General features: G+C 49.9%; 1 protein-coding gene across 1 annotated transcript; it reads left to right on the top strand.

Annotated features, from left to right (window-relative positions):
• The first annotated feature begins 1,187 nt into the window (after nucleotides 1-1,187).
• LOC149345192 (uncharacterized) lies at nucleotides 1,188-8,504 on the top strand. Its single transcript, XM_089546491.1, has 3 exons — nucleotides 1,188-1,676; nucleotides 2,418-2,541; nucleotides 3,238-8,504. The coding sequence occupies exons 1-3, from the start codon at nucleotides 1,471-1,473 to the stop codon at nucleotides 3,982-3,984; spliced, it is 1,077 nt and encodes a 358-aa protein (XP_089402617.1). The 5' UTR covers nucleotides 1,188-1,470; the 3' UTR covers nucleotides 3,985-8,504.
• The last annotated feature ends 18,201 nt before the right edge of the window (nucleotides 8,505-26,705 follow it).

Raw genomic sequence — 26,705 nt, 5'->3', positions numbered from 1 at the left:
GGGGAAACCTTGCGTGCGCTAAGACATGTCCCCCCTCCTCTGCACTCGGACGTCGGCTACGCCGCCCCGACAGCGCCACGCTAGAACACGCTGGAACCTTCGCGAAACGACTCCTGACTTTAACCAATGAGGACGCGCGGCCGCCGAGAGAAAGGAAGGGAACCTGCACGGGAGATGCTGCGTGTATATGCGCGCCTACTCTGGCGCGTAGAACAAACAGACGTGCAAGCGCGGCTATAAAAAGGGCGTTGGCCGCTACCAGTCAGCCCGGACCGCCGTTTAAGCTTCATCGAAGCGCGCCCGTCCGACTCCCGGGAAAACTCCACTCGGCCAGCATCGGACCAACGAGGCAACGTTCGCCTGTCTGCGGGACGGCATCGTCGTGGAACTCTGGTCATCGGACTGCCGCAGTGCCCGGTGAACAAATTGTGTTTTGTTTGTTTACCTCTCTCTCTTGTGTTAGTGCACTTTAGGTGCAATATTGCCTTTGTATTGTATTCTCTCTCGAGTTTAACTTTGCAAGAGTTGCATTGTTCCGTTAATCACTTTGTATGTGTGCGTTATAGTGATTGTGAAACCCTCTGTATCGTCTCAATTGCTGTATAAACTTTGTTATTGTTTGTGAACCTTTGGCTCCGACCCATTCTCTCGCTTGCGACCAGCGAAAGCTGGGCACCGAACGTCCAAAAACCTCTTGTCACTTGGTAGCTGGACTCCGCTGAGTTTGCCACGCTGAGTCGAGGGCATATCTCCTTCGAGTCCGAGACCGCTGCCCCCACACGCTCTAAGGGTGTCTGGGAACTTCCCACGTAAAAGTGCGCGAAGTGTGGGTAACAGTCTCACATTACCGACGCATACTAAGGCGAAAGCCTTTAATAGCTCATTTTCCGTCCGTCCAGCGTTACATCCAGCGCCTGGCGTGACTCATCGACGAGCGCAGCTGACGTCATCAAACGGATGACGGGTGTCCACCGGGATATGTGAGACAGTTACTGCGTAACTTCCTTTCCTCAAATACAATTTTAATTTTCTTCATTACGAACCCCGTCTCTCTTTTTCTTCTTTCACTCCCACTTCCTCCCTTCCTCTACGGTGCGGTTCGGGTGTCCATCGAGATGACAGAGAATAGACCTCTCCCTCGAGTAAACAACGTGACGTCACGGAAAGCACGTGCAGCGACTGAAGCGCTCTCCTTCCTAGCGGCGATGGGCAAAACGCTCCATCTTCGTCTGGCATCCAATGCTCTCGTACGTGCTTCGGAAGCGATGGAGCTGTCAGAGTACGCGAAGTCATTGCCTGAAATCGCCCGGCAGCGATATGTTGAAAAGTCAGAAGTAGACGGAAAACAGTACCCGGACCCCTTCGTTTTGAAGGACTGGAGAAACGACCCGAAATTGTGGCCTAACGTGCTGTTTTGGCGACATATACGTTTATCTCGTTCAGACGCCCAGCCCTTACACTACTGAGAGCATGAAGTGCTACCGTCCGCTGAAGGCGCACGTTCTTACAGTGGAAGGGCACGTGCGCCAAGTTTTGGCAGCCGACTTTGCTTTAGAGTGCTGCTTTTTGAGAGCAAAAGTGACCCCGTCGCAGAGGACCACCGGCGAGCCATACGAAGCGTGGACGCTTTTGCGAGAAGGAAGCGTACAGGCAGCTCACTGCACATGCATGGCCGGGTAAGTTCAAGTGTTCGGCGGGATATCGAACAACAGCGTTTTAACGCGCTACCTTGATCAGCACAAAGATAATTGCATGCTGTAGATTCGAAATGCATTACACGCTAACCGTCACGTCAGAATACTGTTCACGTGTGAAGTCAGCGTACAATAATGCAGTGCGTAGGATGTCATATATTTTGATTGTGTTAGTGCATGCGAGGTCTTATATTTTGATTGTGTTATCCGGTTCTATATCGCAACCACCGCCACGGCATCGCTGATTCGATCTCGGCCGCTTATCGACGGAGCTGAAGCTGAGAACGCTGACTGTCGCTTCGTTGAGGGAGAATCGGCTCTAACTGTTGTACCCTCTGTGTGGTCACTGCTCAGAGCCATTGCGAAAAAAAAAAAAACGGTCATGACCGTGCGGTGTCGGGTCTCTTAAAAGAGTCCCTAGGCGGCTGAAACTGCTCCGGTTACGAGCACCGCGACGCCCCTCACATCCCATGTGTCGCCTCAGTAGTACATAATCCAAACCCTGCACAGCTTACTTGTCCCATACTACCAGTTAGCAAAAACTAAGTTGTTTATACCTCGCTACCATGCGTGTGCACATCGGACTTCAAAAATTTTTCTTGAGGTTCTGATATTTTAGTGGCTGAATATGTGCCACTTGTGGGATTGGTATTCTTTTTGAGTTTCGAAGTGTGTGCGCTCTGGTAACGCTTGAAATTTAACGGTGACAAACGTATCTTTTAGGTTAGGAGAAGTTTGCACCCATGTGGCTGCACTGCTCTTCAAGGTGGAACTGCTCATTTCTTCTGGCTTCGCTCGGTCCACTACATCACAGCTGTGTGAATGGAACAACAAGTTTCGGGAAAGTGTATGTAATAGTTTTTTATTCCCTTCAGCTGTTTGGTGTCCACTACCCTAGTTCTAGTTTAAACCATCTCACAACATAGCTTGCTGGTTGTCACTTGCCATTAACATTAGCCATGTATACATGAGCCTGACAGAGGTCGAGTTCAATCCCATTTTTGAGGGAAAGTGGAAAAATATTGAGGAAAAGGTTAGAGGTCAAGTCACAGCTTGCCTTTTCGAAGTAGCTCTTGAATATCAAACTTGACCAACCTCTGTTGGGCTCATGTAAACCCGCAGATAGCTCAGTAGGTTCAGTTAATGATAAGCTAGTTGGATTCTAGAAGAAATCAGCATGGGAAGAGCATGTGTTTCAAAAGAAGATAACTAGAGCGCATGCCAATAAAAGGCAAACATTGCCATGGGCACATGAAATTTGGAAGTTTGCGAGGTAAAGTGGCTGCAGCTGTAGGAGGACGGGGTTAATTGGAGGTATATGGAAGAGTATTTCCTGCTGCAATTGATGTTTTGCTGAAGGTGATATGAGAGGAATATAGAGGAATATGCATGCTATAGTTTATTTGTTCATATATACAATATTACAGGCTATAAAGTATCAAGCAGGAGTGCGATAGCATTCAGTAGACCTGCCTTAACTACCAAATGTGCGTTGCAGCAAACTCATATTTGTAATGGCTTATTCTTTAATTGTCCATTCAAGGTGGAGTCCTGCCGGATCCGTGATCTTTTGGTTGTGAAGCATAAACATGGAAAGGCATCACAAGGCATGAAGCGCAAGCGGACACAACCACTAGCCCCGCAGGCCAAGTACCCCGACGTGCATGACTCACTGCAAGCTGTTTTGCCGCATGCAGTCATATTTACTGCATACTCCAAGTATGCTGAGAAGGAAGCAAGCTGTGGAAGCCATGATTGTGAGAGAGTATCAAACTTGCCACACAGTTTCTTTGAGCTTTTCGACATCTCATGGGAGAGCAGAAGCAGTCAGGAGAAGGAGCAAAAGATCAGTAGTATAGTGGGAGGCTCCATGACCAGTGAGGAAATTGCTGAGGTGGAAGCTGCGACACGGCTGCAGCGCGACTACCTCCCATGGTATGAGCAGAGATGTGGGCGGATCACTGGCTCAGTCTTAGCAAAAGTAGTCAAGTGCAAGAGTGCTACCTCTGCAGCACGTCTTGCAAGGGGCACGACAATGTCGCCACTCGTGGCGTACGAATCGCGTGGGAGGAAACCTGTGGCAATGAAATATGGAATTGATCATGAAGAGCAGACGCGGGAGCAATACATAGCATATCAGGAACAGCACCATACTGCCAATGGCTTGTACATAGCAAGCAAATGTTATTATCTTGCAGCCAGCCCTGATGGCTTAGTTAGCTGTAGTTGCTGTGGCCATAGCCTCCTATATATAGGAGGCTATGCTGTGGCGTACGAGTACTTGAACTGAAATGCCCATACAAATACAGGGACTGTCTGATTAATGAAGTGGTTGACAAGAGCGTTTATCTTAACGAAAACATGCAACTAAAATTGTGTGTTGTGTTGGGTTTAATGGCGCATAAGCGACTCAGGCTATCATGCGCCAAGCTCAGGGTATAAAAATTGTTTTATATAGGATGTTATACAAAAGCTATACAAAAGAAAGCCATGGTTACATGTATCAGGTTCAAGCGGAGATGGAATGCGCCAATGTTTCATTTTGTGACTTTGTCTGTTGGACTAAAAAGGGTTTTGTCATAGTGCGCATCCAGAGAGAGGAGGATATCCTTGAGCGACACATGCCAGCCTTAGAGAGCTTTGTTCAAGGGCACGCTACTTCCACAGCTGCTGACAAAGAAACAAGCAGATGTATAAATTGTTAATATTATGAGTAGACATGCACTTCACAAGTTTTTCATGGCTGTACGCATCTAATTTTACTTGCGTGTTTTCTTCTTTCAGTAGATGCAAAATACAATGCATGGATCACCGGGTGGTATTTGCCTACAGCTTCTAAACAGATAATAAGCCCACCTGCTTTAGTAGCTACTGACAACGAACAATATATTGTCTGTCATATACTTTTTTGTGTCACGTTACCTAAACACGAACTACATGTTACCGCCGTCATTCAGCTGATGAAGCAATTCAACTAAATTTTCTAGGGGTGGCAGGTGTAGTACCATGTGATGAACCATGCATTCCAACATATCATTTGAAAGAAGAAAACACACAAGCAAAAATTTCATGTCTATATTCATTTAACTTCCCAGTTATTTGGTTTATGAGATTTAATGTTTCAAAACGATCGATAGATAATTTCGACCTCCTGGGGCTCTTTAACATGCACCGCACAGTGCACAGCCCTGTAGCAGTTTGGTGGTTGGTTTATAGTTTGTAGGGGCTTAACGTCCCAAAACGACTCAGAGTATGAGGGGTGCTGTAGTGAAGGGCTCTGGATAATTTTGACCACCTGGAGTTTTTAATGTGCACCGACATCGCACAATATATGGGCCTCTACCATTTTGTCTTCACTAAAGTGCAACTGCTGCAGCCGGAAACAAACCCGCATGTTTCGGGTGAGTAGCTGTGCATCATAGCCAGTTAGCAGTGGCGGGTTATACACGCCGACGCATCTGCTGTTATACATTATTGGTTAATGGAATGGTTCTGGTGAAGCAGCATACCATGATTTTCATCTGAAGCGAAGCTCTCCAGGCTTCTCATACAGTGCAGTATTTTTAGCATAGTTTGAGTGCTGCCTTCAACGACTTCGTGTGTGTGCCTGCTTGTAGAACTTGGATTGGAAATTTTTGTACCTACTACTATGCATCAGTGGGAAATGGAACGTTTTTGGCCTAGCAGCTTACAATTTTTCTGGTGAAATGAAGCGATGCCAGCTTCTGCTACAATGCAGTATTTTGATGTCCATTATGTGAGTGTTGCTGTGCAATTTGTTGTCATGACTTCGTGTGTCTGCTGTTCGAATTGAGATTGGCGACTTGTCCTATAGTTTTATGTTTGTTTATAACGAGTAAATTTTGCCTTTGCTCACAAGTCATCCCGACACTTACAGAAGGGAGTAAACAGTTGGATTCAAATCAATGTTTTCTTTTCACTTCATGCACACTCACAACCTAGTCCTAATTGCACCTTGGCATTAAATTTGTCAGTGCAGCAATGTGGACAAAAATGCCATCGAGGTAGTCTTTCATAAAAAGGTACAACGTTTCTCAAAATGCGATACCTCTCCATTCTTACAATAACTTGTTCAACTCTTATGCGCCGGCGAGATATATCCCGTGGAGTTGAGGCTCTCTTTCTGAAAGCTGCCGCTTTCCTTTAGTGTAGGCTGGCACAACTAGTCCTACACCAAGAGCTGTCAGCTCCTGGTCAACATTGAAGCCGCGGTCCGCCATAACCTCATCCCTATATTCTAATTTTGTGACGAAAACCGACTCGATAACGAGCTGCTTATCACTGACTTTCCCACCCCAGCAGTCAGATATATAGGAGATGAATCCATTTGGAGTGATGCCTACAAGGAGCTTCGACGTGTTAGAGTTCTTGTAGGTGGACCGTGTAGCACTTTGCGCCGTTGTTGCACTTGTATTTTCAAGGCGAACCTCTGTGCTGCCTTTTATGACCCTGACACACCTGAAGGCCTTCTGTTGGAACAGCAATGGCTTCCACGTGTGGAATGACTCGTCGTCTGGCCACACAATGAGGCCCTTAAGCTCGGTCACCAATATTGTGACTCCAATCTCAAACAATTTGGAAAGGGAGTTTTTGCCGATTCCAAACAAATCCGCAAGGAAGCAAAGGTACACATCCAGACGCAGTCTCATCAGCACTAGGAGCACATGGTCCTCTGTAGATATTGACTCTTTCACAACACCCTGGGCTGCATTCCTGAAGAGGGCTACTACCCAATAAAATGCTCCCTCATTGGGAAGCCCTGTATAATAGTTAAGTTTCTCTGAAGAGCCACCTATGACATGGTAGCCCCACGTGGCGGGCAGTGGCCCTTTCTTTAGCGTGGCATTTTGCTCCTGTACTGTCGCCATTGCTTGGGTCATTATGTCTAGTCGCCTCTTTAATTTATATACTTCCTGACATTTTTCAAGGTACTTGTCTTGCATGTGTGCATGCAGGTTCTTGTTCCGACTGTGATCTGGTTCATGCATATGTGAGCTTGAGGGCCCAGCTGTCACTTATGAAAAGTTAAAGACCATAGCCACCGGCTTGCTTTTGTTTTAGAAAACATGGCAAATTTGGACAAAATTGTGTGAAAAAAAAAGCAGTAAAGAAACTGAATGCACAAACACTGCTCGCAGCGATACCTCACTGTAGTTGGACACAATTGAAATAGAAAGCGGCAAATACCACTCAACGGCCACCTCCCGCCAGTAGCATGGTGTGATTTTCACGACAGTGGTTGATCCGATTAAACCATGGTTATTTCCCTTTCATCTGCCACCCCCTGTAATGTCATGCAACAGGGCGAAAGAGATTAACCGAGATGTCCTAAGAATTGGTCGCCATTGGCTGAAGGGGAGTCCTTTCCGGGAAATGCATTTTTCTAGAGTTGCATCCAACTACAGCCTACCTTATTAGAGCCACATTAGCGTGTAGTTTATGGCATGTCAACTGAATACCTTAGACACCACGCAAAATTCCCAAATGCGGATGTCTTAGCTGTTGTATGCAGTTTTGCATCTAAAGATAATATTGCAATAAAAGAGTTCATGCAGTTAAATTTTGGATCTTGTATCATGTATAACAATGCGCAGTGATAAGTTTCATTATCTTGCCCCTGCGCTATGCAGAAGCGTTTGCATTAATTATTGTGAAATGGTAAAATACAGCATTTGTACCGATGTTTCAAACACTATTTCTAATAGCAATCTTTAGACTGCAATAAAATAATGCTCAGTGCCATTAAGGCTTTAACTGCATATCTAAAAATCAAAAGGTATCTCTGGTTTGTTTGCTGCTGTTCTTGCTTATAACACTTCGACTCAATCTCTTCACTAGCTCAGTCGCCCAAAGAGTCGGGCGCAAATCTACTGCTTTGGTAGTGCAATATTTGATGCCACACCGTCGATGTCTGGCTGTCTTGTAGACAAATCCAGGAGTGCAGCAGCAGCATCTATCCTTGAAACCGCAAAAAATAGTGTATAAGTATGAAGAATGTATTGCTTATAACAAACTGTAAAAGGCACTTCTCATATCATGACAATGTTCACGTAACAAAAGTTATTAGCAAAAACACCGAAGAGATAATCCTAAAGGCATGCCGCTCCATTTGCCTTCATCCCACCAAAACACTAAACCAAAATCTGAAACACTGTCCATGCAAAACACAGGATGAAAGAGAAAATCTGATAAATATCCTGGTCCCAAAAATAAGCAAAAGATAGAATGTACAGGCTCAAGGCAAAAGCTACATTTAGTTCAAGTCCTGAAAAATACCTTCAGAGCCATTCTCGCGACCTGGAGTTGTGGTTGGAACCGATGGCTCGTCTGCAATGAAAGGAGTGGTCAAACTGTTATCTGGAGGCATGCATCAGTAGCTCTAACTGCATCTTTTTTTTTACACATGAGCCTGACTGAAGAGCCAAATTCAATAAGCGCAACACTGCACTTGGCATTTTTTGTCCTGATCCTGTAGAGTTTAAAAACGCCCTATGATGCTCTTTTTGTTGTAGCATTGTTTTAAATGTTGTACAGTTTCACTTGCTGTTAATATTGTTTTCTGATTTACCACTCTTTTGGTTACGACAAATTAGCACGTTTTTGCATACTTGTCTTTCGCTATTTGCACTTTGTATTACTTTGTTCAAATGTCATCTGTACTCCATTTTCGATCACCTTTGTGTTCCAGGATTTACCTTGTGCCATGTCCGCTTTACTGGTATCGTGGTTTATTATTTCTGCATATATTTGTTTTCCCTGATGCCCCCTCACCCAATGCTCTTCAGGCCTGTGAGGCATCAATAAATAAATAACTAAATAAAAGTGTTTGCTGTATCTTGCACCCAACAATATCACAGCACACTCCGACTTCAACCAGCATACTGGGCAGCTTAGTTCAAGTGCTGACAGCTTACCTTCAATCCTGTGGTCATGGTGCTGTTGCGACCCGGGTAGCATGGCAACACCGGTGATGGTACGAGGAGGATGGGAGACTGGGTTAGGAGGAAGGCAAAGAAAACTTTATACAATTATTTACATTATTTGCAAAAGAGTGACTGAGAGTGACTCTCAATGGAAGGGAACTTCTTCGCCAACCGGTGTCGACGGGAGCTAACAGGCCTCTCTCGGCCACACTCACAGCCGAGTTAAATAGGGTTCGGATTCCCCACACCCCTGACTGGGGTTAAAGTTCGAAGAGCGCTGTCCAATCGAATGGAGAGATGTGGACGCTGGGGTTACCACCCACGGCAGGGCGGTGCTGGGCTGTCCCGCTCTCTGGAAGCTCAGTCGATGGGAAGAGGTCATCATCATCAGCCTTACTACGTCCACTGCAGGCCAAAGGCCTCTCCCATGTCTCTCCAATTAACCCTGTCCTTCGCCAGCCGCGGCCACCATATTCCCGCAGATTTCTTAATCTCATCCGCCCACCTAATTTTCTGCCGCCCCCTGCTACGCTTGACTTCTCTTGGAGTCCACGCCGTTACCCTTAAGGACCAGCGGTTATCTTGCCTTCGCATTACATGCCCTGCCCAAGCCCACTTCTTCCTCTTGGTTTCAACTAGGATATCATTAACGCGCGTTTGTTCTCTCACCCACTCCGCCCGCTTCCGATCTCTTAACGTTACGCCTATCATTTTTCTTTCCATAGCTAGCTGCGTTGTCCTTAACTTAAGCTGAACCCTCTTCCACGTTTCTGCCCCATAGGTGAGTACCGGTAAGATACACCTGTTGTATACTTTTCTCTTTAGGGATATTGGTAAGCTGCCATTCATGATCTGAGATAACCTGCCCTATGCGCTCCACCCCATTCTTATTCTTATTGCTGAGTAATCACACTGCTGGAAATGAATCTCCCGCCGTCTACCAGCAGGTGAACGTCCTCGTGTTTCCCCGCCGGATGTCCAAAACACGAGACCTCTGCCGAGGACACAGCCGTCTCTCAATTAACAGCGGCCGCTTGACTGTGCGTAGCGCGACTCCGTCGTCCGGCGACCCGAGGGTAGACTCGGCCTGACGCCACCACCGTCGCTACTGCTTCCGTCGCTGATTCCGCCGCTGCTAATCCCTTCGCCAGCCTTCTTCGCATCTTCGGCCTTCGCCGGTATTCGACCTTCACCGCTGTCGCCGTGGTCACCTCCGGTCAAAGAAGTCTGCTGCCTTAATGCACTTAGGCTGGGCGGGGGGCATCACAAGCACTACACTGGTCTGCCGCCGTCGCGAGGTTGTCAACCGTTCTCGGTGGCTGCTTGATCGGACCCACGTGGCCAGAAGCACAATCATGACAGTGCTCAACCTAGGTGTAACAAGACTTAGGTTTACGTTTATGGGGTTTAACGCCCCAAAGCGACTCGGGCTAAGAGGGACGCTGTAGTGGAGGAAAACAGATAATTTCGCCCACCTGGGGTTCAGTAACTTGCACTGACAATGCAGAGTACACTGGTTTTCAGCATTTACCCTCCACCAAAGTGTGACTGCAGCAGCTGAGCATCATTTCACTGAACCACCACAGTGGTCGTAACATGAATTAAATTTTTCAGTGGTGACACACCCACGCACGCACATGCATGGTTCACAGTCGCTCTAATTTTATCTTTTGGCATGTAGGCCTCACACAAAAGGTAACGTTAACAAGTGCAACATCACGTTTAGTTTGAAGAAAAAGGTAGAACAAGTGAAGAAGATGGGTACACAGTATGAAAGAGAACTGAACAGGGGTTGAGGTGAAGCCTCAGTTCGCAAGCCGAACAAGCGTTTTGACAAGAGGACTTGTCTTCGCATGGGCCCAGGCGAGGACAAGTCCCCTTGTCAAAACGCTGGTTCGGCTTGCGAACTTAGGCTTCCCCTCAACCCTTGTTCAGTTCTCTTTCTTATGAAAAAGGCAGCACACAGCATTTAAGCCACCATATTTCCAGCGAAGCTTACCTTCTGTAGCATGGTCATGGCAATCAGCTGATGTGAAGTCCAAGTACACACTGTCTGCAATAAGAGTTAAAATATAAATTGCTCATGCAGGCATGCTGCGGTAGCTTCACCTGCATGTATAATGCAACACTGCGTACATCCCCAAGAGTTTGTTCTTCCTCGAAATGTCTGTAATGTCTGTCTGTAACAGGTCAAATTTTTTCCTGATCAGAGAGGTATGTGTAGGCATCGTTCAGCAGCTCTAAATACATCTTTGAACACTTAAGCCGAACACTTCAAAGAGGCAATTTTATCAAATGAAAAGCTGAATTTAGCTTACATTGTTGGCTGTATCTCGTAACCAACAAAACAGCTCCACGCCACACTTCAACCAGTATTATGCAGCTTAATTCAAGCGGTGAAGGCTTAGTTTTATTGCGGTTGTCGTGACAGTGCTGAGATGTGTGCCATGTGCCTACTGTCTGTAACAAAAGTTAATTATTTCACGCGTCAGACATATACATGAATACACATGGTGCAGCAGCTCAGTCATTAGACACATGCAAATGTATAGTTGAGCAGCTGTAATATCTTCTGACATGTCGGCCTGGTAAAAGACGTGAAGTTAACAAGCGCAACACCACATTTAGTGTCCGGTGTTTGCTGTACCTTCTCAAGAAAGGGGCAGCACATAGCACTTCTGCCAGCATATCTGCAACTAAGCTTAGTGTTCAAAGCTTACCTTTCATAGTGTGGTCATGTTGATCGGTTGATGATGTGAAGCCTATGTTCCTGGTGTCTGTAACAGTTTCAATATAGTGAGTGGTCCCACAGGTATACATAGGCATCCTTCAACAGCTGTACCTGCAAATTTTTACCTATAAGCACTCTTAAAGGGGCAAATTCATCAAGAAAAGCAGGCCTAACTTTATCCACTGAATGCAAAAATAATGTCTTTCGATTATCCGATGCCATATGTAATACGCGCGGTAGCTAACATGGAATGGCACTAATGGTCGCTTAAAAGCAGGCTGTGGCAGTCGTAACTGAATCTGGATCTTCTTAAATATTTGTGCGATATATGAAGGCAATAAAGCAAACGATGCCGTCAACCCAAACTGCTGTAGTTCTGTAAGAAAGGATATGCGTTGCTACTTAAGCAATGGCAAATTTAAAGGAATGGAGGGGGAGAGAGAGAGAGAGAACTTTTATTTTTCAGCTCAAGTCCGAGCCTTCTTAGTTGCCCGTTTGGTGGGCGCTATTTATCGGCGGTGGCAGAGTAGGGCCACGTGTCCCTTGGATGCGTCGGATGTGGGCGGCGAGGAGCGGCCAGAGGGTGGGCTGCAGAGAGGTTGGTGGAGCGGTCCATCGGGCCCACGTGAGGTGAAAGGGGGGAGGCAAGATATGCGAGGAAGGTATGGTGGGAGAGTTAGTTGCGCGGGGGCATAACCAATATGTATGAATGTTGGGGGGATGCTCTCCGCACACGAGACAGGCGGGTTTGCCCGGTTTATGAAGGATATAGTGGGAATACAGTTCGCAGGGAAGGGAGTTTGTCTGTGCCTGTCGAATTAGAGTGGCGTCAGCACGGCAAAGGAAATGGGAGGGTGACGGAAGGGTTCGTCGCATGTGCCGCAAATTGCGAAGGTGTTCGCGGCGGTTCTGTCGGTGTGTAGCGCGGTCTGCCTTGGGATTGTAATGGGCTGGCCAGGCAGTCGGAGGGCCCGGTGGTATTTTTTCACGGGCCAGAGCATGAGCAAGCTCATTCTCCGGTATACCTTGATGACCAGGAATCCATTCAAGGCGGACATGGAGCGTAGGGTGGGCTGTTAGGTATTGCAGCAAAGTGTCTAGGATATGGGGAGGGAGTTTTTGAGATTCGAATGAGCGTATGGCAGCCTGAGAGTCTGCACGTATGGTGATGGTGGAGGACAGGTGGTCGTGAAGCGTAATCGCCTCTGCTATGGCCAGAGTTTCTGCGTCGGTTGAGGAGGGCACTCCTGTGTGGAGATGTGTGGAGGTGCTTCGAGGGCCGACTACTGCAGTAACTACTTGGTGCTCGAGGATATGGGCATCGGTATAGTAAGTGTCGTGGCCCAGTACGGGTAAATGGTTCGCCAGTGCTTCACGCCGCCCGGGATTTATCGTTGGAGACATGTGGCGTGGAATGCGTTTTACAGTAAGACGCGGGAGGCTTTTCCACGGGGGAGCAGATGGTTGAAGCGGGGGTAGTTGGGAAATGGTGTGTCCGAAAAGGCTGAGGAGGTCTCTGCCTTGCTCGGAGGTAGAGAGACGGTGTATCTGGGCTCGGTGGTGTGCTGCTGCGCGTTCTTCGAGGGAGTTGAAAATGGCGGCGTCTGCGATCAGAGCATTTGCGGCGTAGATGGGAACTCCCATGGCTAATCGAGTGAAGCGACGCAGAGAGGCTTCCAGTTTGCTTACTTGAGAGGATGTGAGGCGTTGATAGGGGTAGGCGTACATGACCCTCGAATAAACGAGTGCTTCTATAACTCGACGGAGTTCGTGTTCTCTGAGTCCATGCTTTTGACGAGATATGCGGGACAGCATGTGGCGAATTTGGTTCAGTTGTTGCAGGAGTTGGCTAAGCCACACGTTGCACTTGCCATCTTGTTGAAAAGTGAAGCCAAGGATCTTGATGTGGCTCCGTCGGGGAATAGGGGTTTGCGCGAGAGAGAGTTGAATGAGTTCGCGGTAGGAAGAAGCGGTTTTTTGAGGAGCGTTAGAAACCACGATGTATTCCGACTTTTCGGCGGAACAACTCATACCTATGCGGCGTGCATGCTCCTGAACGACGTCGAGGCCTTGCTGCAAAGTGGATTCTAGTTCCCCGGCGTTTCCTGTGGTAGACCAGAGAGAGATATCATCCGCATATATAGCGTGGCGTAGGCCAGGAATTTCAGCGAGTTTTCGGGGCAGTTCTTTCATTGCCAAGTTGAAAAGCATAGGTGAAAGAATGGATCCCTGTGGTGTACCTGCGGTGAGGGGAAAGGGGGCGGAAGGTGTGCCGTCGGGGCCAATGATTCGGAGGGTCCTGTCTGTAAGAAAGTCTTTGATGTAGTTGAACATGCGGACCCCAGGGCGAGTGTCTGCCAGGTTGGTGAGAATTGCGGAGTGGGCGACATTATCAAAAGCCTTTTTGATATCCACGCCGGTCAAAATTCGAAGCTGTGCGCTGCTTGGGAAGGCGTACAAATCCTCATAGATTTGCCGTCCAATGTCTTGTGTGCATACGTGGGCGCGGAATCCGACCATAGTGGGAGCAAGACAGCGATTGGTATGCAGGTGCCATTCGAGGCGGGTAAGGGCCATCTTCTCCATCAGCTTCCCTAGGCAAGAAGTCATGGATATAGGTCGGAGGTTAGTGATGAGCGCAAAGGATTTTCCTGGTTTCGGAATCATAATTACGTGTGCCTCTTTCCATGCAGCGGGAATTTTCCCGGAGCGCCAAACAGTATTAATAATCTGAATAAGTTCCTCTAGTTTTGAATCGGGGAGATTACGGAGTATACCATAGGTAATTTTATCTGGGCCGGGTGCTGTGTTTCGCTTAAGGGAGCGTAGAGCAGCCTGAAGTTCGGCGAATGTAAAGTCGGAATTCATTCCTTGTTCGTCTGCTTCTTCTTCGGTGTAAGGGTATGACGGGGAGCTGGCAGGAGAAGTAGAGGATGGGTAAAATTGATTTCGGATTTGCTCAACCAGCTCTTCTTGTGAGACGGAGAGGGCCAACTGTAGCTTTTGAAGTGTGTTACGAGGTTTACCCTGTCCAAGTAGGGTGCGCATAATGTGCCAGACTTTTGGAGTGTGGAGTCTCTCGACCATGTCATCACAGAGCTGAAGCCAGTTGTTCGTGGCTAGTTGGTCAGCGTATTCTTGGGCTGCTTGCGTTAGTTCAGCAACTTTTCTTTTCAATGCGTGGCTAGATCTACAGTTGCGCCAAGCTTTTATGGCCCGGCGACGTTGTTTCCATAGCCCAAGTAGGTGTGTGTCAATGTATGGATAGTCGGGAGATCGGTGGATATGTTTGGTGTGTTGGGAGACGGTCTCCATAATGGCGCTACACCATTTTTCGGGGTCCTCGAGTGAGACTGATAAGGAGTCGAGGGCCGGCCGAGCCTTTGGCCAGTCTACGAGCATAGTGGGAGGTAGATGTGTTCCGGGTGGTCTGGAGGGTCGCTGGGACGTGAGCGTTATCTGAAGAATACAGTGATCACTCCCCATCGTGTCACCCGTATTACTCCAAGAAGCGCGGAGGTCGCTGCGAATCCATGCGAGGTCGGGGTTTGTGTCGGATTGTGCTCCACATCCTAGACGTGTAGGCATGAACGTGTCATTCAGGAGGGTGAGGTGATAAATACTGGCGAAGCGGTCGAGTTTTCGTCCGGAGGCTGAAGTACGGTCGTATCCCCATGCAGGGTGTGGGCAGTTGAAGTCACCAAGAAGGACGAAAGTAGTAGGGACATTAGAGGCAGGAAGGGCCGTATGCAAAGGTGGAATACTGGTTTTGGAGTCGGAGGGAGTCCAGTAGCAGTTTAAAATCGTGATACGGTGACCCTGATAGGTGGAGTGTGTCAGGACATGCTCTTTCGTCCCGGAGTTGAGGTGGGATGTATCTTCCTGAATGGTGGGTATCGTGCGCCGTATGTATGTAACCGTCAAAATCGGCGGAGGAGGGGGCGTTTGATGTCCTTTTCTCTTCATGACTATACTTGGCTGAGTAAAATGGTCGTAACCTGGCAGAGAAAAGGCACCGTGCGTTTCCTGCAGTGCGATGACGTCTGGGTTAACGCCAGTAATCCGCATGTGTTGCAAGAGGGCATTTTTCTTGCGACGAAAACCGCGGCAGTTCCACTGCCAAATAATTAGAGGGTTTTGGGGTGGGGATGTGTGTCGCATGGTATCACTCATCATGCCGGTCTTCCTCCATTGTGTCGAGGTTAGGCACTAGAGGGGCGCTTGCGCGCTTTCGAGGGGGAGCATTGGAGTCTGCGTCGGGAGAGGGTGGGGCAGAGGACGCGAGGGAGAGGAGATGGTGCTCTAGTTGCTCGACGCGAGCCGTCAGTTGTTGTAAGGCCAATAGGACGGGAGCAAGGGATTGCTGTATGAGTGCAATAGCGTTGTCGGTAGGGAGGGGTGAAAGTGGAGTAGGTGTGGAGGGACGTGAGTAAAACCGGTTTTGGAAGGACGGGGGAGGGGGTGCGATGGATGTGGGAGATGGACCGCTCACCTGGTGACTTGGTGGAGTCTGTGACTGCATCACGGAAGCTTGCGGTTTAGTAGAGGAGGTGGAGGTGCTGGTTGCCGCACCAGAAGTGGTGGACGGTGGCCGCTTGGCAGAGGGCTTGGTTCGAGATTGACTTCTTTGCGCGGTCTCGTGCCCCGGGCTGTTGCTGCTGCTGCTGCAGGAGAGCTGAAGGGCCTCGTAGCGGTTCGAGGTAGGCAGGGGCGGCCAGATGGTCGCGTCGGCTTTAGGGGGTGGAGGGGCGGCGCGGGCGCGATGGCGTCGTTGGGCGCGGTGCCACTTTAGGACTGCAGCGTCGGCGTCTTTCCTTGCGGGGCATTCAGGATTAGACGGTGTGTGGTCGCCCTTGCAGTTCCAGCAGTGTGGTTCACATTCGTGTGGGGTAGTCGTTGGGTCTTGGTCAGGAGGAAACGGTTGGCTGCAAATCGAGCACCGAACAAGGCTAGGCTTGTTAGGACAGACGTCGGCACGGTGTCCTATGGCGTGGCAATGCGTGCATTGTTTGCTGTGCGGCTTTTGCGGGTAGACGCGGTACACTCCGCTGTAGAAGACGGCATAGCGTGGTAGACGGGGCCCTTCGACGGTGAGCAGAAGTGTGTTGGTACGTCCGAGACGGCGGGCGCTTAGGAGTCGGGTGCCGTCAACACGAAGGTTAGCGGCAAAGTCGTCTTCGGTAAAGTCCATGGTGATGCCGTGTATAACACCACGGGCGTTAAGGGGGTCGTTAGCTACGTACGAGGTGACTTCGTACTGTGTGTTGTTCAGTGAAACTTGCTTGAGTTGGAGCAGCTTGTCAGCAGCGGCTGGGCGGTGGGTATCGATGGCCAGGATGTTTTGCGAGGTGCGGAGTTTGATGTACGTATTGTCACGTTCAGTCTTGGTTAGGCGGGCGGAATCCATGACGGACCGACAGAGCACAGGGAATAAAGTGTTGCCGAGGTTGAGGTGGTTCGCAAATTTCATGACGATCGTGGCTGCGGTGGCTTGCCGGGGCGCCGCGGGAGCACAGTGCTTGTGATTCAGCGCCTGGGCTGCTGACTGGCTAGGCGAGCTCCCCGCCGTTCCGGCTGCGAGCATGCTGGCGAGCGCGGGGGGCGTTGCCCCGGCGGTGCAGATGTAGGCTTGGCTTAGCGCGCCCGGCGTGGGCGGCCAGCCAGATGCTGATGTGCCAAAAAACGGCGCAGAACGCTTGGAATTTTGATTACCAGGCGTACAGGCGATGAAGTAGCGCTCCTGTAGAACGGTTGGTGGCGATCCGAGGTCAGGAACCTGGACGTAGACGTGATTTTGCTGGAGCTCGGTGTGCGCACAGCCGATCACGGTGGCGCTGGTGGCGCCCTCCTGGAGGGGGATGGGAGAGCCCAGTTAAGAAATTTATAGCGAAAACCACACTGGCCCTTAACTTTTTGGCAGAGAGCTTATTGCATCCGTGGTGCGAGCATGACCGCCAGCCACACTGCAACGCATCCTCCGTGAGTGACAAATAGATCCACTTCTGTTATTAAGGACGCAGCGCATACTGGTACATCAAATGTCATTTTCTTACTCTATGTGGACAAAGTTACCATAAATACAGCACGGCGCTCTGCACGGGCCACAAGCGCACGCGTAAACGCATCCAACTGCCGCCGGTTAACCCGCGTGCACAAGCAACGACGGAGAGCATTCGTAATGAAGGACTTTTGTACCTGAACGGCGTTTTCGCTTCATTGTCCGCTCAAAACGACCACACTTCTTTATATCTGCGCTGGGATTTCTCTTCTTGAATGAGAAAACGCTGGGCACCCGGTCCGGGGGGTCCGGTAACGAGGACGGGGCGCCTGCGTTGGCGGATAAGGCGAGAAAAAAAAGTTCGCAGTGCCATTCACGTCGCTAGCTCTTCAAAATCAACAAGCGAAAGAAAGGAATGCTTCCTACCAGAACTGCGCTCCGCATATCCTATCTGCCGGTCTTGGCTTCCATTTATATGGACGCATTGCGTGCACCTTCAGGAGATTCTCGTCCCGCGGAAAACGACAACAGCGGACGCCGGTGCCTTTCTCGGCACGGTTAGTGCATCCCACGGCACAGCAGCTCGTAGGCATCACGAGACAGGGTCGAGGCACGGGTTCCGGCGCCCGCACTGCGATAGCTTCCTTGCTCGCCCAGCAAAACTATACGGGATCGCACGCAAACGGAGGACTGTTTTGCCAATCGGGTTCCCAGCGTGAGCCGGAAACGTCATCTCCGTGACGTCACTCGCCTTGCGTGACGCATCCCAACGCTGTTCCCAACGCTGTTCCCAAAAGCTGTTCCCAACGGGCAAGGCATCGCGCCGAACAGGTGGTGGCGCTCCGTGGACTCCCTCGCAGCGCTAGAACAAGTTTTCGCGTTCCACTCCTAAAGGCGAAGCTTAACCGTCATTAATTAACAGGTGAGTAGTATTTACTCGTTAAAGAGTAATTAGCCATTAATTAGTAATTTGACATTACGCAGTAATTTGTCATTAATTATGTGTGGCGTCATCCAGTGGTTACGTCACCAGTGCCACAGAGGTAGTCAAAGTGGTGCGGAAACGCTTCCGCCTCTACGTACTTTAGACAGCCAAAGTGCCCCCTGAATTTTTTCCATCTTGGACCTGATGCACGCATTGTGCTCTGTACGCTTTGTACTCCCGCGAGCTTTTTAAAGTTTTCTTTAAGAAAGCATAACTTCTTAAAAGCAGAAGGACGAAAATCTGAGATATGTGGAGGAGCTCACATGTTATTCGTGACAATTACTTCTTTGTACTTATACTTCTCAACTTCGGAAATCGCACTGCTGCCAAGGTAATACGTAAATATGCCGGGGCGTTTCTTGTGCGGCGTAGAACTGTTTTTTTCCCTGTTTAGTTCCGTGCCCCACTCTTCACATCAGCCAGCAATTGCTATGGTTTTGAAGCGAAAAGCTTCACTACGCTAGTCAACACCGCGCTTCGCGTGATCCGGCGTATGTCGGAGCACGAGTGACGTCACGCACGGCGCAGGCTAATGCGCATGTATGCTGCCGAATCTCCTCCTCGCTACTGTTTGACCTTTCGCCGCAGCCGTGCGTATTGCGCATTTGAAAGGAGGGGTGTATAAGGCGCGCTTGCCCATAGAACAGGCGCGCGCCGCCGCGCGCTATGCGTCATCGTTTGACGTTCGCCGCAAGCGCGTGTTTATCGCGGAGGCCGGGTGGAAAGCAATAGCTTCTTCCAGGCGGTGGATTGATAAAAGGCGGGAAGCGCTTTCTCTCGTTCTAGCTGAGACTGGGCGAATGACGCGGCACGATTTTACTACACAACGCAGACGTATATCATGACCGTAAGCTTTGATTATAACCAAAGCATAACCATAAGTTAAACCGTAAGCATAACCATAGGCTAAATCATAACCATAACCATAAGTTAAACCATAAGCATATAGATAAGTTAAATCCTAAGCATATCTATAGGCTAAGTCACAAAGCATAACCATAAGCGAAACTGTAAGCATCACCGCAGCTTTTCGCTTCGAGATATCCAGTTTTAACCTTAGCTAAGCGCCAGCCAGTTTTTTCATGCACGCGACCTTTTTGAAAACAACAATCACCTGCAATTGACCGTCATTTAATGCATCAGTTATATTATTCATAAGAATAACCGTGTCCCAGTATACTTCCTTGGCCAACTCCGGAGGTAACGAAAAGCATGCTCGGTGAATAATTTCACGTTTTAACGAATTGTTGCTTGTCTTTGAGATACACAGAAAGCCATCCTATTGCCACGTATCATTGTAGTGTTTGTTCGTTCACGCTCAAGGCTGCAGGAAAGGGCTGTTATCATTTGTGTTCGTGACGCGAGAGGCGACCGGGTTAATCTCGATTGATCACAGCCATGCCGAGCTGCATCTGGGTTTTTCCAGATTACTGTAGATGATCTTGTCCTGCTATCTGGAAGTTTCCTTGCCGGCTTTAAATTGAGCGATGACGCGAGTGGCAGGGATTCGTAGTTCGACGACCGCCGAGCACGCCTGTTGCTTACGTCGCCGCGGAGTGATTCAGTTCTTTTGAGGGCGCAAGTCAGCCCAAATAAAGAGCTTCGTTTGCAAGTATTTCTGGTGTCTTCCTGACCGCTGGACTGCCGTCACTAAAACGTGACATCTCGACGTCGCCGCCTACCTTCATCGCGCCGAGGAAGCCCGAAGACTTGCACGGCTTCGCATTCAAGACCAGCAGCACACCGACGCCCGACGCTACAATCTGCGCCGACGAGACACGCATTACAAGCCAGGTGATCGGGTTTGGATATGGACGCCAGTTCGCCGCCGCGGATTGAGCGAAAAGTTGCTGCGACGCTACTTTGGCCCGTACAGGGTTCTCCGTCGCATCGGTGACCTCGACTATGAAGTCATCCCCGACGGCACGATAGCATCTCAGCGACGCCGCCCACGCCCCGAAGTCGTACATGTCGTACGCCTGAAGCCATATTATGAACGCAATGCCACGTATCATTGTAGTGTTTGTTCGTTCACGCTCAAGGCTGCAGGAAAGGGCTGTTATCATTTGTGTTCGTGACGCGAGAGGCGACCGGGTTAATCTCGATTGATCACAGCCATGCCGAGCTGCATCTGGGTTTTTCCAGATTACTGTAGATGATCTTGTCCTGCTATCTGGAAGTTTCGTTGCCGCCTTTAAATTGAGCGATGACGCGAGTGGCAGGGATTCGTAGTTCGACGACCGCCGAGCACGCCTGTTGCTTACGTCGCCGCGGAGTGATTCAGTTCTTTTGAGGGCGCAAGTCAGCCCAAATAAAGAGCTTCGTTTGCAAGTATTTCTGGTGTCTTCCTGACCGCTGGACTGCCGTCACTAAAACGTGACATCTGGTGGAGGTGCGGGGTAGCCTTCCAGGTACCGGACAACCACGCAGCCTCTGGAGCCTCCAGCCATGACTTACGCCGCAGCAGTGCGCCGTCCTGTACCTCGATGACGGGACCCAAGCCCCAATCGCCCTTAGCCAGCTGCGCTGCAGCGCCGCCCTCTCGCCCCAACTCGCCCGTCCTACGAGCGTCGTACACGGCCGAGGAAATGCGTCGAGTGGAGAACACCCGACCAGCGCCGCCCACAATGCTTCTACTGCGGAGAAGCCGGTCACATTCTCCGGTACTGCCCATACAGGAGAATGGGCATCCGAGGGTTCCCTTACGACGCCCCACGACCCCGACCCGGCCCGTGACGAGCCGAAATCGAGGATTTTTTTTGCGTCGGGAAGAATACTTATCGCCGAGCCGCCTATCGCATTCTCCGTCGCCATCGTCACCGCGCTAAGTATCTGCTAGCCGAGGCTACTCAGTGCGTGGACGCTTCCCCAGCCTCCGAAGGTTACACTGAATAAAGCAGCCTCTGGAGGTGAGGTTGCTTCTGAGCGCAAGAACTAAGATCCTCCATCGACGAAAACAGAAGACCATGCCCCCTACGACGATGACGAGCCCTACGACAACGACGGCCCCTACGACGACGACGACCCCTACGACGACGACGATCCCTACGACGACGACGATCCCTACGACGACGACGATCCCTACGACGACGACGATCCCTACGACGACGATGATCCCTACGACGACAAGTACGACGACAAGTACGACGACAAGTACGACGACAAGTACGACGACAAGTACGACAACACCGACGACAACACCGACGACAACACCGACGACAACACCGACGACAACACCGACGACAACACCGACGACAAGTACGACGACAACACCGACGACAAGTACGACGACAACACCGACGACAAGTACGACGACAACACCGACGACAAGTACGACGACAAGTACGACGACAACACCGACGACAAGTACGACGACAACACCGACGACAAGTACGACGACAACACCGACGACAAGTACGACGACAAGTACGACGACAACACCGACGACAACACCGACGACAACACCGACGACAACACCGACGACAACACCGACGACGACACGGCCAGACTTGAAGCTTTTACCGCTGCCCTTACACCTTATTAGGAACGCTAAAGGACTCTAAGTTCTCGAAGCATTCTCCGTGTTTAATTTCATTTTAAAGCATCGAGGCGATGCTTCTTTGGAAGGGGGGTAATGCCACGTATCATTGTAGTGTTTGTTCGTTCACGCTCAAGGCTGCAGGAAAGGGCTGTTATCATTTGTGTTCGTGACGCGAGAGGCGACCGGGTTAATCTCGATTGATCACAGCCATGCCGAGCTGCATCTGGGTTTTTCCAGATTACTGTAGATGATCTTGTCCTGCTATCTGGAAGTTTCCTTGCCGGCTTTAAATTGAGCGATGACGCGAGTGGCAGGGATTCGTAGTTCGACGACCGCCGAGCACGCCTGTTGCTTACGTCGCCGCGGAGTGATTCAGTTCTTTTGAGGGCGCAAGTCAGCCCAAATAAAGAGCTTCGTTTGCAAGTATTTCTGGTGTCTTCCTGACCGCTGGACTGCCGTCACTAAAACGTGACACTATAATGTGGGATGAAAGACCAAAACGCTGAAACTTAAACGGTAATTTACCATAAGGCACTTTTTCGAAGGCCGGCCTTACAAAAACCCAGAAACAAAACTTCTGACTGGCGAGACATGTCAATAACACTCGAAAAATTGAGGAACTGTTGAGGCTAACTGTATGGTTGTAGGACCTTTTCTAAAACCGTGCTAGTATACAGAGAAGTAGTAGTAGTAAAAGACTTTTAATCGACCATAATTTACAGGCCGAGCATTTCGACCGCCTGGGCGACCAGAAGCCGCTGTTCTTCTTCCCCTTCAGCGCCAAGCCAGTCGAGCCAGGTGGTGATGGATAGAGAGGGTAGGGGGAAGGAACCCGACTGCTGAGCAGCCGGGCAATAGAAGAGGCAACGGGCCAGGTCCGCATAGATACAGGGGCAGTTGGGACAGGAAGGGTCCGATCGATAGCGATAGAGGAAGAGGCGGGACGGGGTGATGATTGCATTCATTTGAATGTGCCGAAGAAGGCGAGCCTCCGGCACTGTGAGTGATGGATGAGGGGGAGGGTAAAGGCGTTTGTCGAGGCGGAGCTCGAGGTAGACCTCTTTTATGGTGCGGCGAAGGGTGAGTCTCCCACCGTCCTCCGAGGGCTTGGGCCAGGGGATCAACGGTGCCCGGAAAAGTGTGTCACGGGCGACCTGATGAGCCAGCTCATTGCCGTCAATCCCTGAATGCCCAGGGACCCAGCGGAGGAAAACGGTGGAAGGCTGCAATGCGGAGACCGCTCGTTCGACCTCCTGTTGAAGAGAAGGGGTTAGGGTGCGTTTCTGTATGTGGTGTATAGCGGCTTGTGAGTCTGAATAGACTGTGTACTCTTGAAGAGAGGGAAGGAGGGCAAATGACTGGAGGGCATGCGCAATGGCGAGGACCTCGAGGGACAATGCATCCGGAGGGCGTAGAAACGGCCCGCTGGGGCGCTATGCCGGAAGGCCCGAGTTTGGCGCTCGCCCGAGTTTCATCCGAGTTTGCGATGACGGCAGTCAGTGAACGAAGATAGCGCGGAACGTGCGCAGGCAGCGGACAATAAAATGTAGAGATAAAGCCACGAAAAGGCGATGCAAGCGCACCCTGCGCGCCTGTTTCACACTTCAAACACAATACACTGCGCAATACCAGGCCGCAGCGCTACCTGAAGTTATCAGCGCCATGTCAGCAGTTGCGAAATCGTGACTTCTCTGCTATCTGTCTGCACACTCGCCGCTAGCTGTTTGACACGCCTTTTCGGGCGTGTCAAAGGCGTGTCTTCTCTTTCAGGCTCTATCTGCCTTTCCATTTCCGAAGACGAACAGTGCGCACTAGGTGCACACTTGTATCAACCCTTTCTCTTCTCTCGAATACGTTAAAAGGCAACAGATAATATTATGAGCTTTTTGTTCATTTCCAAAATTATTTTAAAACCTGAATCGAATAAAGCGCTGTTGAAAAGCATAGCTTTAGGAAATTAACAAAGATTTGACACTTTCTGCCGCTAGTGGCGATACTGAGGCCATTGCTTGCAGCGTGGCTTGCATACGAACTAGAGCGGCAGCCCACCGTGCCGAAAACGAGAGCTACTGCGCTGACACGCCGCCGGTTGCGCTGCCTTCGACTGTTAAGACTGGGCAACTACTACACTCTGAATATGTCTTATTTTTCGGCCATTGCGATAATATATTTTATCGTGTCGTATATCAAATATAACAGTCATGTATCTTCTGGCTTGCATAATACACAACAGCAAAAAACTGAACTGCACTACCCCCCCCCCCCCCCCCCCCCCGCGTCACTGCTGCTCTCTGCAGTGACCTCAGGTGGAGTTCTCCGCTGCTACGGCCGCTGCCGCACCCCGCTGTGGCCAACCATTGCTTTTAGTACGCTCTTGGCGAATCTCAGCGGTATAAATTGACCGTGCGAGCGGCTGTGATGCGGTGTGAGAAAAAAATTGCTATTTGGCTGTATTCAATGATTCATTAGGTATGCCTGTTGTGTGTGACGCTTCTTTAGTGCGCTGCGGATGCAAAGAGCGTGCTACCCAGCGACACAACTCATCCTATTTCATCAGACGCTGACTAAAAGCTGTGAATGTGGTGGCGTGCGTATCTGCGTAGTATTTGGTTACGTCGCGCACTTCAAGGTTTTGCGGACTGGTTTTGTCACTAACGTCGATCACCGTTGTATACCGCAGTGACATCGCGATAATATCGTTCGGGCAGATGAGGGATCTTGTTTGTAATAATGGAATCGGACTTATAACAGAGAAAGGTGTTACGGTTGTGAAGTACGCAGTGCTTGCCTGCTGGAAATTACAAACTCTTTATTGCACTGGGTCTAGAGCAGCGACCGTTTGTCGATCCCGGATGTGTTTGACACATTGATGCTGAGCTTTATCACCGATGAAAGGACGGCGAAGCCAAACACCTGTGATGCCAAGTTGTTGGAGTAGGACGTGCTCCAAGCACCGTTTCGTCGTCGTGGTCCGTGTTTGACGCCTTGCAAGCAGGTGTGACGCGCCGTCAGCGTTGTGCTGTGTCTTACGTGGTTGCAACAGGCTATAGTGTTGTGCAATCTTGGTATGCGAGCGAGAGGTGCTTAGATTAATCAGCGATGACGTCCGTTTTGCCTGTTATATTTCGATGGTCAACATCGTCGATGTCTGTCAGCAATCAGCACAGCCGCGCAGCATACCTGTAGCCGGCAGGGATGTTGGGAGTGGCCCACCCATAGCGCGTACGCCTATAATTTATGTACGGCACGCCGGGGGCGTCAACAATGGTTTTGATTGACAGGTGAACTCAGAGCTAAACTCGTGAATGATGAAGTGCCCCGAATTCATCTCGGGACTGTCATGGCGGCAGCAGCAGCAGCCTGGGTCATCGCTTCCTCTGACGGCAAATGTCAGTACGGCCGGCTGGACCCCTTTACTGCCATGGCCGACGACGAATTCCAGCGACATTTTCGCCTCTCCAAAACATCGGTACGATAGTTGTGTAAAGAGTTAGGCGACGACCCACGCCTGCGGAGAGTGCGTACCGGGCCTCATTCGCTTTCGGTCGAAGAGCAAGTCCTCTGCGCCCTCCGGTTGTTCGCAACCGGGAGCTTCCAGGGGAGCGTCGGTGCAGACCGCTTTATTGGACGCCACCAAAGCACTGTGAGCCGCTGTGTGAGGGACGTCTCCGACGCGCTTATCGACGCGGCTGTGCAGAAGCGGTGGCTCGCTTTCCCCACGACTGCGGCCGAGCGTGCGTATGTTAAGGAGCGTTTCCTTCTGCGTGGCGGCATCACAGACGTCGTGGGACGCGTCGACGGGACCTACATTGGCGTAAAGGCTCCTTCGAAGTCCAGCCCTGACGTGGCGAAGGCCAACTATTTCACGAGGAAGGCACATTATGTATTGAACACAATGGCTGTAAGAATGCTCTGTTTTTGCTTTCATGCGTGTCACGGTTAATGGAATGTTTTCCCATTTATTAGTGATAGTGGTCCGTGTACTGTGCAGTGTCAGTGGATGTTAAGGAACACCATATGGTTGAAGTTATTGGCAGCCCTTCACCATGGCATGCCTCATCGCTTGAGTTACTTTGGGGCATTAAACCTCAAAAACCGCTTCCGTTTATCAGTAACTGAGCAGTTTTACACACAGTGTAGATAATTTTTTGTTTTACCTCATGTTTGTGCACGTAATAGGTGCATGGATTTTTCCAGATATTTCATGCATGCATTTTAATGGGTTTTTAAACGGTAGCTTTTGTGTCACTTGGCAGATTGCATTCTTATGCAATATTCATAATCGCAAGTCGCAATAAATGTTTCACTTTGGCTGAATTGAAAAAGCTCCTGCCGGAAGCACTGGCGTCTGTAAGCCAGGAAAACTGGCAAAACTGTTGTGTTCATGTGGAGCAAGTTGAGGCTGAAGCATGGCAATGCGATATGATTGTTGACGCTGAAATTGAACCGGTTGTCTTCAGTATTTCTGACTCGTGCAACTCCTCCTCTGATGAGTCGAGCACCGATTCCAGTGATGAAGACTTGAGTGGCATCGAGGAACTTGTCTGACTTCGAATTGATGTGTAATACGCATGCTACCGAGGAAAGAGAGAGGACTCATCGGCTTGCTGTGGTCACCTTTGTGCGTGTGTGGGTGGAAATGTGAAATATGTGTGCATGTGGGTGTGTGTGTTGATCAATCTGCCGAGGAAAAAAACATTTCCATCAAATCATTGCACCATTGAAATTCGTTGCATCAAATTGTATCGGGCAGTAACTTGTAGTGTGGGTGGTGAGGTGGTCGTGTTAATAGTGTCTGTATAGAAGTAGAAT

The sequence above is a fragment of the Amblyomma mixtum genome, chromosome 5 (genome assembly GCF_055824585.1).
Source record: "Amblyomma mixtum isolate Tamu chromosome 5, ASM5582458v1, whole genome shotgun sequence".
Taxonomy (NCBI): domain Eukaryota; kingdom Metazoa; phylum Arthropoda; class Arachnida; order Ixodida; family Ixodidae; genus Amblyomma; species Amblyomma mixtum.
The sequence above is the reverse complement of the archived record's forward strand: the minus strand, read 5'-3'. Positions and strand labels throughout refer to the sequence as shown.